The sequence below is a fragment of the Mugil cephalus genome, chromosome 21 (genome assembly GCF_022458985.1).
Source record: "Mugil cephalus isolate CIBA_MC_2020 chromosome 21, CIBA_Mcephalus_1.1, whole genome shotgun sequence".
NCBI classification, from domain to species: Eukaryota; Metazoa; Chordata; class Actinopteri; order Mugiliformes; family Mugilidae; genus Mugil; species Mugil cephalus.
The window spans coordinates 8,168,888-8,186,777 of NC_061790.1; the positions used below are offsets into that span (position 1 = coordinate 8,168,888).

The window sequence follows — 17,890 nt, forward strand, 5'->3', positions numbered from 1 at the left end:
CAAAATAACGTGAAGGCAACCAGAGGAGTGTATTATTCTGCAGGGACGGGGTCAGCCACCTAATCTCAACTTGATTGAGCATGAATGGAATGGAAAATAACTCGGTATCCAAACATATCAAACTGAATGTAATTCATTTTATACGAGCTACACATAGCAGGCAGGTGTTTTTTCGAGACAAAGTTAGAAAGTCTTAGCATGACTGTAAGAATTATATTTGCATAAGCCGGTCTGAAAGACTTACATGAGTTTTGTTCTTGTTCTTTCTAAACAGGTCATTCAGAGTCAGGAGATCCAAGGTCAGAGTCAGGCTCACTCTGCCGAGGCTGTGGTCCCCAGTGAGGTCAAGGACATTCAGGCGGAGCTCCAGGACACGCTGAGAGCTCTGCAGCAGCAGCAACAGGAGCCAGCTAACACCCTGGATGATGACAAGGTACACGGGGGTTGAGTCTTATTTTAGGAGACGTCGTAACCTAAATGAAGGCACCAACAGCTAAGCAGTAGCTTCTTTATCAAAACAAGCTCCATTCTCCCTTGTTTTCCAGAGAAATTTGAACAAACACAAGAATATTGAGTCAGGTTATTCTCTTTCTGAAGTTTTATGGGGTTTTTCTATGAGGAATGTGCAGGGCCGCGGGCTATATAAAGCCGCCACCTGATAGGACGAGCTTTGATTGGGCGCAAGTCTGGAATTCAATCTGCGTTATCAAGGTTTATGACGTCGAACGGCTGAATAAACAGACCAATCCAAAGCAAGGTCAAAGCTTTTAGTGTGTTTTAAACTGTATTTTCTCAGAGTGGTGTCTGCACCGTCCGTAGCTCGGGAAACTTGTTTCCTATTTCGCAGAGTAACGGGGCTAATGTCAGATTCCGCTGTGTTTTTATGTCCTTTGACAAGAAGATAAATGGAGTTTTGTTTCATTGAAAACATCTGGCTCCAAATAAGTTTTGAATTGCAGCCTCTTGAACGCTTCATTTAGCCTTATTCCTTTGTCTCCCTGCGCCAGATGGATGAGGAGAAAGCCAGCGTGGAAGACTTGTTGAGAAGAGGAGAAGAGCTGCTGCAGCAGACTTCAGACGAGGCCCAGAGGGAGGAGTTGAGACTTCTGCTGCTCCGGCTGCAGAGCCAATATTCTGCTCACAGGGTGAGATGTACAAAAAAAATAAAAATAAAAAAAAAGTTGTGTCTTCCTCAGTGAGGGTTCTGTCTCATATTGTGTTTATAACATGTCCGCTTGTGTTGTGTTGTCTGCTTCAGGAGCTGAGGGTCCTACAAATCAGGCAGGTCAAAGTCACGGTGGAGTCGCAGACTTCTCACACCTTCAGAGAGCAGACGACAGAGTTTTCAGTCGAGGTGAGGGAACTTTGAGAACCGTCCGTTAACGTAATCTAGTGTGGCATTCATCAGTTCTTGGATATGGCTTTAATAAAAATTAACAGTTGAACATGAGGAATCCCTCCACGAACCGCTGGAAAACACTATATCGTCAATATGAATTTCATCCTCGTGTCTATTGTGTCACCTTAATGGTGTTTGCTCCCTCTCTACTTCTCCGTGGTGTAGGAAATGTCAGCGGTGGATCGTGGCAGCGCTCGTTCGCTGACTCCCTCTGACTACCTGTTGGACATCCACAAGGTTCTCCTCGCCATGGCCGACAACGAGCTGCTTCTGAACTCCTCTGAACTGAGCGGGGGGCTTTATGAAGACTTTTCTAGCCAGGAGGACACGCTGAGGGTGGGCCGGACTCCTGCACCTATTATATTGTAGACATGTCACGAATTATAAGATTATTATTAGTTTATCGTAATGGGACAGTGCACATTAATCAACACTGACGCGTTAGTCATCAGTGTAAATGCGCCGTAAATCGGCCGTAGTTCCAAGGCAGGAACATAATGCAGACAGAGAAGACTTTAAAACAACAATCATACAATAGACAATTACAGAACCAGACATACAGATAGACAATGTCACAACAAAGCAAAAAAGGACACAGACATGGACCAAGAACCAAAGAGTATCTGTCAGATTAAGAAAACATGTCTGATTTGTTTTTAACCAGTGTTTGATTTTTTTGTCGCAGTTTCAGATGTGTGGTTATAACTTGCTCCAGGAATGTTTTCCTCTTACAGATAAAACCATTTGGTAGAATTTAGTTCTACACCTTGGTACATTAGTCACCTCTAGTTAATGCCACTTCTCTCGCTCGCTATTCCGTTCCCATTTCTTCATCGTTCATTTTTTTTTCCTTTTTCAGAGCATCAAAGAAAACCTGGAGCGTCTTGGTGAGCATGTCACGGCGATCCATGAGCGCCAGCCCGACGCCATCCGGGACGCTTCCCCCGCCGAGGTGGCCCAGATGGGAGACGCGCTCACGCAGCTCAACGCGGAGTGGGACCGCCTCAACCGCATGTACAACCACCGGAAGGGGTGCGTTCACAAACCCACACATACAGATCACGCCGCGCGCACTCTTGACTGCGGCTTTCTCTGGGAAAAGTAGCTGCAGGGATGTAAAAATGGCAGCTGTCAGGTAGAGACAGAGACGGACCAGGACCCGTGGAAAAGCACCCTACGCACACGCTGACCTCGATCACTATCAAAACAAGTCCCTGGGCATCAACAATCTCATCTCGCGTTGAGTCACCAACTCATTCACACACACAGTGGGTGTCCTTGACGACCATCAGCGCAATTCCTTGGGCATAAACAGTCTTCGTTTGCTGAGCACAATGTGTTCGCAGACTAAACCGGCAGACTAATTTTGAGATGGCACACCAACTCTGAAGCACTCCATCTGTAATCACACTAACCTCTGGGCGTCATTAAAAAAACGATCAGAAGATCAGAATATATTGTGCGAAATTGCTCATCCAAAACTCATTTCCTCGACTTGTCTGTCTGATCAGATTTGCTCTGCTCCGAGCGTTGCTATGAGAGGAAATCACACCGGCCAGCCGTGTGATAAAGATCAGTTTTATGCATTCTGCTTTTAGGCGATCGGCCCTTTTTGTCTTTATTTCTCTGTTCGGTTCCGTCCCGGCGTCGTCAGGGGTCGCCGAGTGTCGTGACATTTGTAATGGAGGTCAACCGCTACGTTCTTCTCAACAATTTTTATTAATTTCCTCGTGGATGGACACGTTTTATTGTCAGTCACCAGTTTATTGTGAGCAGAATTATTTCATTTTTCAACCCACAACACAATTCGCACGAGCCGCCCACAAATCTTATTCGGTTCAACCTCCATCTTCATCTTTTTTGATGGTAATGTCCTTTTTTTACTTGATATTATCCTCTACATTAGTTTCGCCCAAAATGTCGATTGCATGTCATTAAAAATTAAAACACTTCCACAGCCAAGCACAACTACAAAGTACTTCTTAAAGTAGTGCTATTTTTCTAAAGGTGCAGTCCACCAAATCTCTTATTAAAATCAAAGATGGATAGTGCTTTTAACACTTAAGCAATGTTGCGTTCTAAATTGTTATGCAAATTTGTATTTAAGCGTCAATCAAATTCATGGGTCTCAAGGCTCTTGTGATCAAGAAAATCAATCTCAGACACGTGCAGTTTGGCAGGTGAGCCCAATTCAAAGAAAAACTGAAGAAGGATATTCCACATTAGCGGACCACCATTTTCGAGCAATATGGGAAAGAAAAATTATCTCTCTGCTTCCAAAAAGCGTGACATAGTTGAGTGCCTTGGACAATGTATGAAAATATTAGATAGTTCATCGTACTGTCAAGAGATTTGTGGATCTTTGAACACACGTGGGTTCGCGCAGATAAAGGCGGAGTGAGGAAGGTTTCTACCAGACAAATACATTGGATTAAGAGAGCAGAACAACTGGGATCAACCGGGGGGGTTCAGTGTCTTGTTCAAGTGCACTTGGACTTGTGGCACGTTCCGGGGATTGAGCCGCTAACCCTCTGGTTCGTAGAAAATTCGTTCTACCTACTGAGCCACAGCCGCCCCCGGCTGCCAAGGCTTGCAGATCTGTGTAAACGTTCTATTTGGCCACCGCTAACCAATGCTCACAGGGGGAAACGGCTGGAGTCGTCCCCAGAAATACATGAAGGCTAATTTTCAAACTCACTGAGTGCTGTGCAGCCCTGGATGGTCCAGCTTGGTCCACCATGTCCCACCAAGACTGTGACGTCAGCAAGGAAGTGGTGGAGACATGCGTTGGGATGGACTCATGGGGAGAGAGCTGGTCTACAAATAGAAGAACTGTGCTTACCATAACAAAAATGCCATGCTGCAAGGAATACCTCTGAATCATTGGCTGCAATGAGCATAAAAGAAGAGAAACATCCTCAAGATTCAAAAAGTTCTTCGAAAAGTTCAATGGATGCAAGAATTGTGAAGCTGCTGACAAATAAGAGGTCCTATGTTAAAGTGTCACTTGACCTGTTAAGATGTTTTTGATTGAAATATCTTTTAGTTTCAGTAATTATGCTGTGCAAATTCAACACATGACCGTTTTCAGTTCTTCACGACCTATAAAATGTTTTTAAACTCCGTTGTGCGTCACAAGATGGTCAGTGGTTTTAATGTTGTGGCTCATGGGTGTTAATGTCGTTCAGGAGTTTTGACCGTGCCATAGAGGAGTGGGGCCAGTTCCACTGTGACCTGAAAGACCTTTCTCAGTGGCTGACCGAGACTGAGACACTCCTGTCTGAGAGCGTCGGCCCTGACGGACATCTCGACCTGGAATGTGCACGACGGCATCAGGAGGTCAGTTGAGGGTGACGGTTGTGTGGTTTGTGTCTCTGACTAAATTTACATGCACATTCAACATGATTTTTACATTTGGGATGTGAGTTCCCAACACCAGAAACACAACAAATATTTCTATTTCTATTACAGAAGACATCTTTATCATTGTAAACACTGATAAATAGAACATTTCACATCATAATTATATCTTTACAGCTTCCAAACGAGACTAATGACTTCACAGGAGTATAAGCAGCTAAATGTTTGGATACATTAGGCACGAGATAATTGCATTAAATTCCCCGAGGAGCAGAGTCAGGGCTGTACTGTACCTAATAAACAAACACGCCACACATCCAACTGTTCATTACGCGAAGGCTAAAGCAGAAGGAAGTGAGCTGAGGAGTAAGACGGGAAGGGACCTTTAATTTTTCTTTGTTTGATTACTAAAGCGGCAATTTCATTTCCAAGGGGAATAAAATTCTTCCAAGCCGCTGCATTATCGCTGACAGCACCACCGCCATTAACACATTCATCAGTGTGATTTACTGAGCCGCACTCTGTCTGTCTGTCCGTCTGTCCGACTGTCTGGCTGTCTCTCACTGGGGCTGAGGGTGACACGAGGGATCAAGTGGATGGGAATTGGGAGATCAATTAGCTGACTCACCCCGTAGAGGGCTCACAATCACTCACCTTACATCACGGGTCGGTCCTGGCAAGTTAAATCTCTCTCGGTGGAAAGAGAGATTTGGCGGCTTAAATCTAGACCTCACCACAAGTCGTGCCCGTGTGTCGATAAGAGATTTACCTAGCGAGGAGGAGATTTAAGCCTGAGTCAATGAGATCGTACCGTTTGATTGTAACCCAAGTCCATCTATTTTTTCCCCCCATTGATTCTCTTTTTCTTTCTTTCCTCTCTGTGTATTTTAGGACCTGGAAGAAGGGGTCGCCAGTCATCAGCACGTCCTGGCCGCACTGACTCGCACAGGGGAGCAGATAATCGGGAAGCTGTCATCTCCTGATGGGCCCCTGCTTGAAGACAAGCTAGAATCTTTGGGGCAGCGTTGGAGGGTCGTTAACCGACAGATCCTGGAGAGACAGCGCAGGTAATGTAACGTATCCGCATGTGGAGCATTCGAATATAGGTCTAACATCTTGGTTTTGCAGAACTGTATAGCATAGAGGGTGGCGCTCAATCTCTGCCACCATCAAACAGTCTGAACAAACATTATCTGTGTAGTCAATCAGTCTCCAACAGCAATTTAAATGCAAATTTTTTGCATCGGGGCTACAACCTGGAGGTAATGGAGATCCTAATCCAGGTGCATAACGTGTCTGTGTGTGTGTGTGTGTGTGTGTGCGTGTGTGCAGGCTGGCCGGAGCTGATCCGGCCCTGACGGACCTGGTGAGGAGGCGCGATGAGCTGGCCGTGTGGCTGGAGCAGGCAGAAAACGCCGTCAGCTCTCTGCCCGTCACTGCCACCGACAGAAACCTCAAAGAGCTGAAGGTACGGCGTGACTCAAAGCGCGCCCCAGTTAGTCTGATTCATGTGAGCGTGGAGTCTTCCAGAGCTGGTGTTCTCTGCCTAAGTGCCATATGCTGTACGCGGAAGTTGCTCTGTGTATCTCGGCCACAGAGAAAACCTGCCTGACTCAGCAAAGATGCGCCGAAACAACTGTCACGTCTCTTCTTTAGAACAATGTGTTTTTGCTGAGGAAATGCAACGAACTCAGACTTGCTGTGAGAAATACAATGTTAGCCCATTACGTGGCTGCGCCGAGTGGCTGATTTTCTCCTGACCTGCACAGCATCACTTCTTGATTTTTCCATTTCCTTGACCATTTTTTATTTTTTTCCTTGCAGGCTCTGGCTGAGGAAATGGATGCGCAGAATGAACGTCTTGGCTGGCTGAACAAGCACGCTCCTCAGATCCTGTCCAGCCCTGGCATAAGCCCTCAGAGCAGGGACCAGCATGTGGGCAGACTGAGAGCCATCAACCTCAACTGGAGCAAGGCAAGACCTGTCCCAAGCTCACGTTCAAGCTCCTCGTCTTTCCGAGTCTCGGGTCGTTCCCTCCGTTCTTCTTTCACTCAGTTATCACTCCCTCTTTCCTTTTGCAGGTGACCCACGACCTGTTGGACAGAGTGGGAGAGGTGGAGAACAACTTGCAAAGCCACGCCCAGTTCCAGGACAGGATGGACAGGCTGACGGACTGGGTCATCGTCACCCACCAGACGATCATCACCCGAGGCCTGAATCCCGCCCAGGCTCAGGTAGGTGCCTTGAAAACATCACAAGGCATGAAGCACCTACGCACCAATGTCACATTTAAAATGAGTTTTCGTGTGTCACAGGCCCTCGAGGCTTCCATGAAGGACAGGAAGAAGGACCTGGAGGACCTGTTGGCTCATTCAATAGAACTGCAGAGACGACAGCAGCTGTTGCCTCAGGAAAAGGTCTCTGTTTCCTTAGTGATATAATTGAATAATAAACTACTGCTAGTTGTAGCGTGTAATTATCCCATATTGCGCTGTTGAAGCACCACTTTAGGTTAGTCTGCTTCCTGCCGTTTATTGAAGTTTAATCGGGTGTTTTATTAAAATATGGACGCACTCCGTTTCCTGTGCTAATGTTTTGTGGGACATCATTAATTGATGGTATGTGTCCCTACATGTCCCTGCGTGTAGAGCAAGGTGGAGCAGCTGGCGGCCGACTGGAAAGCCCTGGACGTCCGACTCAGGGAGTCTCTTCAGCCACCTGTCTCTCCATGGACGCAGCATCACCTGGTTGTCCAGCAGCAGCAGCTCGGTATGCAGCTCGTCTTTAAAATGCAAAACACGTCCCAAAGAAGCATTCAGTCTTTCACGAGTCAAACGGAATGTGATTCTCGTGGATCATTAATGAGACCAACGTATAGACACATAAGGCCAGTGGTAAAAACTCAGGTGGCAGATTTGTTGTCCCTCATTAGCTCTTCTCAATCCGGAGCGTAAAACTGCATGATGAAATAACAAACAAGAGGTGAGCAAGAAAGTCCCGGTTGTGTCTTTAAAACAATCCCCGATGCCTCATTCATCATGATTTAGGGTGACGCCACTGTCCCCACGCCGAGAGCCACTTGACAACACCTCCCCTCTCCCTCCGACATCTTTTATAGTTCATTGCATCATTTCCTTTTAAAGAAGGGCTATATGTCAACTCTTTTATCCCATCCCCGCCGCAGTGTCTTCGGTCCCCTCGGCCGTGCAGATGGCCAGCCTGGTCGGCGAGGACCCCCACCACCACCACCACCACCACCAGACCCCGCACACGCCGGACACCGTGGCGCCCACCGATCTCAACAAGACCGCCACCGAACTGGCCGACTGGCTTCTCCTCATCACCCAGATGCTGAAGTCCAACATCGTCACCGTGGGGGACACGAAGGAGATTAAGACCACCATGGGGCGTCTACAGGTGAGTAATGGAGAGTTAAGTGTGATAAAATTTGGGTAAAATTTAAGCACCGTACATTATTCTTAATAATTTTAAATTCATTCACTAGGTGACAAAGAGTGACCTGGAGCAGCGTCATCACCAGCTGGAGGACATCTTCACCCTGGCACAGAACATCAAAAACAAGACCTCCAACCTCGACGTCCGCACGTCCATCACCGAGAAACGTGCGTACAGAACAGTGTGATTGCACTAGAAGGAGTTGAGAAACCAGATTTCAGGCAGAGCCGCTTCCTGTTTCCGCTTTTAGCTTAGTTCTGACTCTGTTGAATCTCGTCTCTGGCTCTAGTGGAGAAAGTGCGCAGCCAGTGGGACAGCACTCAGCATGGCGTCGAGGCTCGGCTGCAGCAGCTGGACAACATGATCGGCCACAGCAACCAGTGGGAGGAGCAGAGGAAGGAGGTGAAGGCCCTGATCGGGCACACCGAAGAACGCCTGCACGGCCTTGTCCAGCGCTCCAAAGACCCCCTGACTAAACAGCTGGAAGACAGTAAGGTTAGAGAAAAAAAAAATCACTATTTTCTCTCTGTCACCTCAGCATGTCTGACGCTTGTCCTTCCTGAGGCCATTTCCCGTGAGTCTGTATCCTTGCCATCACTATAGACCAGACTGATACTCGAGGGAAATCGTCTACTGGAGAAGTAGTCTTAAAGCAAACCGAACTTCGCTCTAATATATTTGAGGTCTTTTAAACAGCCATTTAAGTTTGTACACGGTGGGAATGAATAAATTGCCCCTTTGAAGTATCACTTTGAACCTTAATAACGTTCACACACCCACATCGTCCGTCATTTTAATTTGAGATTATGTCTTGGCCGAGTCTGAGCAGGGGCCTGTTACACAAACCAAACACTAGAGGGCAACAAGAGTTTAACAGAATCCAGCCGGCCACACGCAAGGCCGCCTGCTTTGTCTGCTCGCAAAGTTGAGTAATTGTCCGTTTAAAATGGTGAAGAGCACGTTTTTGTTAAATAAATAGGGGCCCGGGGGTCACACACGGATGACTTATTGCCTAAATTCAGAATAATAATCAGGTGGGTCCTATGTAATCTGTTTGATTAAGTAAAGGTTATGCAAACAATGTCACAGAGCTGTGCAGCAGAATAACAAATTTCTTTGTGTTTGTAAGTTTTATTTAATTTTGTTAAGTTTAGAGAAGAGGCCATTAATAACCTCGCACTGTAATTCGTCTTACTTAAAGGCAAACACAAAGCCACGGCAATATATAAAGAAATATATAAAGAAAACGGCGCAGGGATATTAATATCTGCTGCAGCGTCAACAAGGCTGTTCGGAGGCTCGCCATGAATCGCATCTGTCACATTTTCCGCGTCACGTTGCGGTGCGTCATGAATAACACAGCACCCACTGTCTTACAGGAGTTCCTCCAAGCTCTGGGCCGAGGCCAAGCTACGGTTGCATCCTTCAACGAGCTGTCGAGTCACCTTCTGCGAGAGTATTCTACCGACGACACGAGGAGGATCAAAGAAGTGACAGATAAACACAATGCAGCCTGGAACAACATCAACAATAGGTGCACACATATATAAATATATATATACACTATCTGACTACGTATTTGTTATTATCATATAAGATGCGGATAATGAAGCTGTTCCCCAATCACCTACTGATTTCTACCGCGGTTAAACCTCAAAATCTTTTCTGATATAAAGCCTCGATGTTGATTGGCAGGGCGAGCGACCGTCACGCCCAGATGGACGGCGAGCTGAAGAGCCTGCAGGTGTCTCTCCGGGAGCTCGAGTCTTTCCTCAAGTGGCTCCAGGAGGCCGAGACCACGGTCAACGTCCTGGCGGACGCCTCGCAGAGGGAAGATGTGACGCAGGACTCCCCCCACGTGAAGGAGCTGAGGCGACAACTGGAGGTAGGCCTGCAAGTTAATAGAGAAACTGGGAGTGTGTGTGTGTGTGGGTGGGATTTTATGCCCAGATGCTAGCCTATTATCTCAGTGTCATCCTTCATTAACACATCCTTCACCAGCTGAGCGGAGTCCGAGGCGTGCGTGGGTGCATCCGCGTGTACGCCGCTGGTTAAAGGTGTGTAAATGAGAGGGCGAGCAGAGGGCGTGAGAGTGCTTGTATGCATTAAATGTGGCTCATTGATCCTTTCGTCCTACGCTGCTTAGGAATTCAGCGTGTGTGTGTGTGTGTGTGTGTGTGTGTGTGCGCGCGCGCACTTCCTCTCACTTGCTTGTCATTTACCCAGACCTTCCCTCTGGGATCGGTTGACACGTATCATCTTATGCTTTATGTAACATTTTAATCCCGCGGTCCCTTCACCTCACCCTTTAGGCAAATAAAACGGGCCCCGACCTTCTTTTCTTTTTTATTTCCTGCTAAAGTTTAAATATCTTTTTAAAAAAATAGTTCGTCGGGGGGATTTACGTTGGTTTTGCTCTCTGGATGTGCCTCGTCTTTCATAACTGAAAGCCTCTTTCCAATAATAGCATTCTTGGTTTTGTTTTGAATGCGACAGTGCTATCGCTCTACGTTTCCATTGTCCGGTGATTTAAAAAAAAATCCAAGGTTATGGAGAGAAATAACGGTGAATAACTTCATGAATGGTCTCATATACTTGTGAGGATTCATCAGTGTAATATGAAGCTGAGATACTTCCTCAAACCGTTGTTGTTCTGATAATTGGAAAATAATGGCTGATCTATATTATTCATATTGGACATAATCCATCATTATTATCCCTTCTAAGTTTTTAATAGGTAGATACTGTGTACTGTTTTAGTCCTAAAAGTATTTCAGAGTCATCTGAGCAGTCAAGTGTGCGCTATTTGTGTCCGGTAGTTAAATTAATTTGAATCTCAATATCAGTCAAAAGCACCTCACGAAGTTCTGACACGCCGACGTATCGGTGGAACCACTGCTTCGGTTATCAGTCACTGTCTTCGTTGAGCCGCTTTTTCTTTTCATTACCATTTGGAGTTGAGGTTGACGGATTGCACTCAAGTCTAGAAAGTAGGTTAATGAAACAGCCGCGGACTTTAAGCCTCAGATTATGTGCGTGGACTTGGAGAGTCGTACCCCGCAACCCTCTTATTAACTCACAGTGACGGCTCTGCCACTGTTCGGCGTTCAGTTGTTTTAATCACATCTGCTGGCCACGGGCCACTCTCATTCGGACTGCTGCTGCTGTAATGCTAAGCTGTGTAGTAATAATACTGTATAGGCTGAATAATGTATAGGCTGGTTCAACTGAGTATAAACTGAGTGGGTTATTTATCCATTCAGAAATGACTGGGGATTTTGGTTCAGTATAATACAGTTCAATTATCTTTACATGGAACTTTGAAACAAGTTACATGCATAGAGTTTATTGTGAATAATTAGTTTTCCATCCGTCCATTTTTCTCCGCTTGACTGAAGTTGGGTTGCTGCGGCAACAGGCTAAGCAATGTATTCCTGGACGTGCCCCTCCTTAGCAACGATTTCCATTTCCATGCGAGGGATCCCGAGATGCTCCAAGGTCGAATGAGGTTCAGTCTCTTCAGTGAATTCTGGTTCTACCTCTGCAACATAGGAGGCATCCTCACCAGATGTTCTAACTACCTCCTCTGAGCTCTTCACTCACCCCTCTACGGAGGAAAGCTCTTTTTTGCTCCTGGTACCCGATTTCAGTCGTTCTGACACCAGCCAAAGTTTATTACCGCATGCGACGGCTGGAACATAGATTTCGTCCATTTTTTACCGTCGCTTGTGATCAGATGCTTGAACTCCTTCGCTCGGGGCATAAACTCAACCCAGTTTCAGAGGGAGCAGACCTCGGTTTTCCGGCGCGGTGGCATCAAATGTGGAGGCGGTTAATCTCGTCCCGGGCACTTTCGCTCTCGGCCCAGCGCGTGCTGGAGTTTGCGGTTCGATGAAGCTCACAGGGCGACGTGATGTGTGAAGAGGGGAGGGTGCGATCCTGACATTCGAATACGTGCCTCAGGACGCCGAACATGAATATTGTAAATAGGAGCCGCCTTGGCCTTGTGTGTCTTTTATTGGATATTTTTCTTTTAATAGAGAAGGGGAAGTAATGGGGGAACGACATGCAGGAAAACCCTCTGGTGAGGCCTCTGTTTATGCGGCGTCTGCTCAACCAGGTGAGCTTCAGGGGCGCCCCAGACCTAGTTAATTTTCCGCACATTTAATCCTGCAAATCCTCGTGTCCTTGTGATACAAATCCTCGTATGTAGCGTTGTCTGCAACAGCGCAGTACAGCCAGTGACATTGCAGTGAAAGTTATGATGTCATAGCATGTAGTCTCTTTACTGGAGCTGGCATGTAGGATGTTTTGCAGTAATGGGCACCAACAGAAGAGAGCGAGCGTCCACTCAGCCTGAAGTGGCTCTTTCATCAAACTCGACCTTGCGCTGTGCGTTTTTGTCTGTGCACGTGCGCCTGTGTGGCATTTTGAGTCGAGACCGACAAAGCACCCGGCCTCTCGTCTAATTCCCCGTAAAACAGGGTCAACGCTGTCCCATGTTAAATCTCGCCTAAACAAAGCTTTTCACTAAGCTCCTCGTGGCGTCTCTCTCAAAACAAAACGCGCGCGCGAGGACTCGGCGCCCGCGACCTCTCGCCGGGAAAAAAATGCGATCACTCTAGCCGGCTGCATAGGTAAGCTCCGTGTTGATTTTGAGGAGTTATTTGTTCTTCGTCTCCACCCTCTTCAGGGACCGAGTTTTGAGATGCGCCCCGTAGTTTGTGCGAGCGAGTCAATTTGCTCTCATTTTAAAATGCATGAGTCATAATTATGGAGAAGTGCCAGTGGGATGCGTGCTGCTCTTGGCGATATAGAGGTTTTCATCCTCACTTCAAATAAACGCCTCTTGTTTTGCGGTAGCGGGAGGAAGGGAGTGTGTGTTTCGGCGGCGCTTGAAGTAAAAGTCAAACGTGAAGAGTCGTAGATGGCGTGAAGACGTTTGAACCGGGCACCTGTGTGGTCGGTGGCTCTGCAGAGGCCGAGTGGCTCCTCTATGATAATCTCTTCCCATCGTACACCCATCTCTGCTCTTACCTTGCTCTCCTTTTCTTGTTTTCTTCTTTGTCTCCTGATGCCATCTCTCCGGTACTTGTGCTCTGTGGATTCTGCGTTTTTCTGCTCCGATAAAAGATACTTAAAAGCCTTTTATCTTCTCTTGACCTCGAACTTTCCCTCCTCCTGCTCTACTTTCCCCCTCACTTTTTCCTTCACTTGTTTATCTGCACTTTTTCCACAAAGTCCTCCCTCGTTTCTTCCCCGTTAATCTTGCGACAGCCTCGGACCGTGCGGACTCGGAGCGGAATGTCAAACGCGCGCACTCCATCTCCTTCACGCACACATATGTGTGGAGAGGAGCAGAGGAGGAGGAGTTGTTTGTGTCGGGAAATACTTTCTCTCCAAATCCCTTTTTAATTTTATCCTCAGTGTCAACACAGGCAGCTTTGTGCTTTATTAAATAGCGTTTGTAGTGGGTGTACCAGAAGTTATTTTTACATTACTTCTGTTCTTTTCCTTCCAAATACTTTTCGTATTGTTTTGCTTTCATCACATACATGACACGAGCGCGGAGAAGAAACAGGGAGGGGGTGACGGGTGAAAATTCATAAAAGTTCTTGGCTGTTCGGCACAAATTGAATCAAGATTGTTACAATTAATGTTTCATTGGGTAGATTTTGAACGCGAGTGCGCTTGTCAAATGAAAATGATTCACTCGTCATATCTCAAGTGTTTCCCATGATCCTCGGCTTCTGTGTAGGAAAAGAAACCTGGCACAAAAGCAGATTCAGAAAGCTTTATTGTAAAAACCAGGAACAACAAACATAATTGACCCTTGATTTAAAAGCCTACTCAATCAATTAAGCTACATTAACATATATCTATCTGCGAAGCATCCTTTTTGCTGTTTTCTCTCTGAGTGCACAGCTCTTAGGAGAAATAATTATTCCTTGCTGACTTGTGTGTTTGTCTTTGAGCTGTAGTTTTTATTTTTATCATTATACAAAGAACATTTTCTAACACGCTCGCTCGTCTCCTGGACTCATTATTCTGGACTCTGAATTGACCCTAGGTGTGAGTGTGAGTGTGACTGGTTGTTTGTCTCTGTGTTAGCCCTGCGATGGACTGGAGACCTGTCCAGGGTGAACCCCTCCTCTCGTCCGTTGACAGCTGGGTTAGGCTCCAGTAACCACCGCGACCCTAGTGAGGATTAAGCGGTAGTAGTTTGTCAAATGAAAATAATTCACTCATCATATCCCAAGTGTTTCCCATAATCCTCAGCTTCTGTAGAGGAAAAGAAACCAGGCACAAAAGCAAATTCAGAAAGCTTTATTGTCGAAATCAAGCACAACAAACATAATTGACCCTTAATTTGAAAGTCTACTCAATCAATTAAGCTACATTAACATGTATCTATCTACGAAGCCTCCTTTTCGCTAGTTGCTATCTGCTCTCTGACTGCGCAGCTCTAAGGAGGAATAATAATTCCTCGTTGACTCGTGTATGCGTCTTTCAGCTTATTTTTATTAATTATGATCAAAGAACGAGACATTTTCTAACACTCGTCTCCTGGACTCATTATCCATCGTCGTCGTCCAACCGAAATCGTGGAAGTGCTCCAGCGGCGGCTGGCAATGCTGAAAATGAATGAGACTCATGCTTCCAGGAAACCCGGACCCCGGAATAACCCCTCCCTCTTCCCAACTCTCCATTGTGTGTGTGTGTTTGTGTTTGTGTGTGTGTGTGTGTGTGTGTGTTTGTGGGCATCTCATTTGTGCTCAGAGTTCTCACTCAGTTCTCCCTCCCCCCCTTTTTTTTCTCCTTTTCTCTTTGTCTCTCGCTCATTGATCTGTTCCCTGCCTGGCGTAATGTCATCCTTCCATCAAGGCAGAGGCATTGTTTGTCTTCCTTATACGCCTGCTTTCTCTCTCTCCCTCTCTCTCTCTACCTCTCTCCCCCTCCCTCCTTCCCTCTCTCCCTCCCTCTCTCCGGATCAGCGGCACTAAAAAGTGAGCCGTGTGCGACCAGCGTCTCTTTTCGTCCGGAGCAACTCGTGCCTCCCGTTCCTCTTCTCCTCTCTCCTCTTCCCAGCTTGCCGGCACTTTTCCGCTCTTCTCTCCCTTTCGGTCTTCTTCTCCTTCTTCTCGTCCTCCTTTCCTTCCTTCATCTTCATCTCCTTCTCTTTCTTCTACCACTCCGTCAGCCTCCTCCGACTCCGCAGGGTGCCGCCGTCACAAGTGATTTGTTTGATTCTCCTCTGGCTCGGCAGTCCGAGGTTTTTTTTTACGCGTGTGAATGTCCGCGTGGAGGAGAAAGTGAGTGTCTCGCCCGGCTCGCCCGCATCATCGTGTGCGTGCGTGTGTGTGTGTGTGTGTGTGTGTGGATTGACTGTTTATAGAAAGAGAGACCGAGGCTGCGCTCGCTCACTGTGTAGTGTGTGTATATATGTGACGAAACTGTGGCGGGGGCATGCTGAGCTGACTAGGCTTGTGAGTTTGCGTGCGTGTGTGTGTTTTTCCCCCCTCTCTCTTTCTCTCTCGGCGTACATGTGTGTGTTTGCGTGCGTGCGTGCGCATCACGTCAGCTTGGCTGGGGTCTGGTCGGCTGGCTAGGGAGAGGGAGAGGGAGAGGGAGAAACAATATGAGTGGGGTAGGGCAGTGCTAGCATGCGGACCAGGAGCAGGCTGCTGCAGACTTGTAGCAGTCTTAAGATGATGGCCATGGTCCGGACCTCCCTCCAGAAAGTGGTGGTCTTCTTACACAGGCTCCAGAGGATGGCCATCTCCTCGCCGCGCTACCAGAAACTCTGCAAGGTACGTGGGGGGGGGGAGAGCGGGCGAGTGCGAGCGGGAGAGTCCGCGCTTCTGTCTTGTCATTTTAATTTAGATGGAAATTTTTTTTTTGTTTTAAACTTTCGTGTTGGGGGGCTTTTGGATTTATTTGAGCTGCTTTGATTTGGCTTCGCCGAAGTTTTACTCCCGAGCATGATTTGAAGTCTTTTTTTTGAATTAGTTTTTTTTTTTTATATAAATATATTCATGTAAAGTCCTGTCTTTGCGTCATCCATCGCCTCTATTTTTAGTTGTTTTATTCGCGAGTCATTTCTGCTCCAGCTGATATTGTTTTGGGGACTTCTCTGTCACTTCCACAGCATCTGTTATTTTTTTTATTTATTTATTTTTTTTTTAAATGCGTACATCCTGACTTTGGGCTCTTTTTTTGTTTTGGTGCATCCCTGTTGTGCTGAGGTGTGTTTGTGTGTTCTTCTTATTTCTCTCTGTGCACTTACGGTTTTGAAGGCGGCTTTGACTTTAAAGTGGTGCAGGCGTAAACAAACTTACACGGTGGGGAAGAGTGCGAGCATGAACGCTGTATTTCGGCTTATTTGTGTTTATGAGAGTCACATTACTTGAGGATACACAACTTCACTATGGCGACGATGGGCACTTTAATTGAGAGCTTAATAAACAATGTAAAAAATCTAATCAGATCAGTGCGTAACCTGTTACAGCTCTATTGGTTTTCACCTTAGAGGAAACGACTGCTGATGTGTGGCGGAGTTTGGTGTCGCTTTGTTCCTCTGTTGATCATCATTGATCGCCCATCTTGATCCTCGTCCCTGTTGCCCCGGCTCTCTCACTCAGAGGGCAGATGTGACCAGCTGTTGAGGCTGGACAGGAGGAAACGGAGACTAATGCACCCGAGCAGCGGCGGATTACTCCGGCTCCGATCATCAGCTCGGCAAACACGCGCCGGCTTAATTTAATCCATCCTTGATTTCACTGCTCCGCCTCTTTTTCCGCTGTGCGTGTTTGCTCGACTGTTGTCGCTTTTCTGCGAAAATGTGATCAAGGGTGAAGTTTGTTTGCGGCTCTTCACAGGTTTTTGCTTACCTCTCAAGTCTCTCTGCAAAAGAAAAAAAAAAGTTGAGAGAGGCGGCATAAAGGCAAGAATTGATAGAGACAGAGCATTAGGTTTGTCTTGGTTTATCTTCTGCCGTAGTTACTTTCTTGGGGAAAAAACAACTGAACTCTGATCTACCTGCACCCGAATCTCTGTTTTGGCACCGTTCAGCTTTCTTAGATGTCAGAACTTCCTGGACTGTGTCCCCACCAGCGGGAGGCATCAGTCACTCCCCACCTGATTACCCTCCCCTGGGTTGAATCAGTCATTCCGGCTTCGTTTGGCCTTCCCTTGAGGGAATCAGTAATGCCGGGCTAGTCCTGCCTGCCTGGGGTGCACTCGCTGCCCGCCAGACTGGAACAGTGACTTCCCGATGATGGATTTGCCCGGGGCTCGCCCTCTCGGGTCCGGCCATTCTTTCTGCTTTGGGACAGCGAAACACATGGCCACCGCCCGACTCGAGAAATTAAGCACAAACCAGCCTCTTCTCTAAGCAGATTTATGTCGATTAACGATAAACATATCCGTCGTCATTACTGTAAGTGAGGGAACTAGGGAGCGTTTAGGAGAAGCGCTATCATTTTGCGATGCTTCGTGAGTTGTGCTCTCCCGTGATATCTCTGAAAGATCTCGATCGATAACATCTAGCTGACGTGACTGACCAAGTCGCCGATTCTTTTCCATCCCCGAACCTTTTTTTTTTTTTTCTGTTAATGGTGCTTTGCTGTTGGCTTTTGCCTGCATGCGCCTTTTAACGCCGCTCATTACATTGAT

General features: G+C 46.9%; 1 protein-coding gene across 7 annotated transcripts in view; it reads left to right on the plus strand.

Moving 5' to 3' along the window:
• Positions 1 to 17,890, plus strand: part of utrn (utrophin) — a 173,626-nt gene that overhangs the window by 48,159 nt on the left and 107,577 nt on the right. For all 7 annotated transcript variants that reach the window (XM_047573812.1, XM_047573814.1, XM_047573811.1 and 4 more), the window contains 17 exons: positions 275 to 433; positions 1,008 to 1,145; positions 1,259 to 1,354; positions 1,565 to 1,735; positions 2,259 to 2,431; positions 4,588 to 4,738; positions 5,651 to 5,826; positions 6,092 to 6,227; positions 6,584 to 6,733; positions 6,841 to 6,993; positions 7,075 to 7,176; positions 7,408 to 7,528; positions 7,944 to 8,176; positions 8,265 to 8,382; positions 8,505 to 8,710; positions 9,595 to 9,749; positions 9,911 to 10,100. In XM_047573812.1, coding sequence (XP_047429768.1) covers positions 275 to 433; positions 1,008 to 1,145; positions 1,259 to 1,354; positions 1,565 to 1,735; positions 2,259 to 2,431; positions 4,588 to 4,738; positions 5,651 to 5,826; positions 6,092 to 6,227; positions 6,584 to 6,733; positions 6,841 to 6,993; positions 7,075 to 7,176; positions 7,408 to 7,528; positions 7,944 to 8,176; positions 8,265 to 8,382; positions 8,505 to 8,710; positions 9,595 to 9,749; positions 9,911 to 10,100 — 2,628 coding nt within the window. The remainder of the gene's footprint in view (positions 1 to 274; positions 434 to 1,007; positions 1,146 to 1,258; positions 1,355 to 1,564; positions 1,736 to 2,258; positions 2,432 to 4,587; positions 4,739 to 5,650; positions 5,827 to 6,091; positions 6,228 to 6,583; positions 6,734 to 6,840; positions 6,994 to 7,074; positions 7,177 to 7,407; positions 7,529 to 7,943; positions 8,177 to 8,264; positions 8,383 to 8,504; positions 8,711 to 9,594; positions 9,750 to 9,910; positions 10,101 to 17,890) is intronic.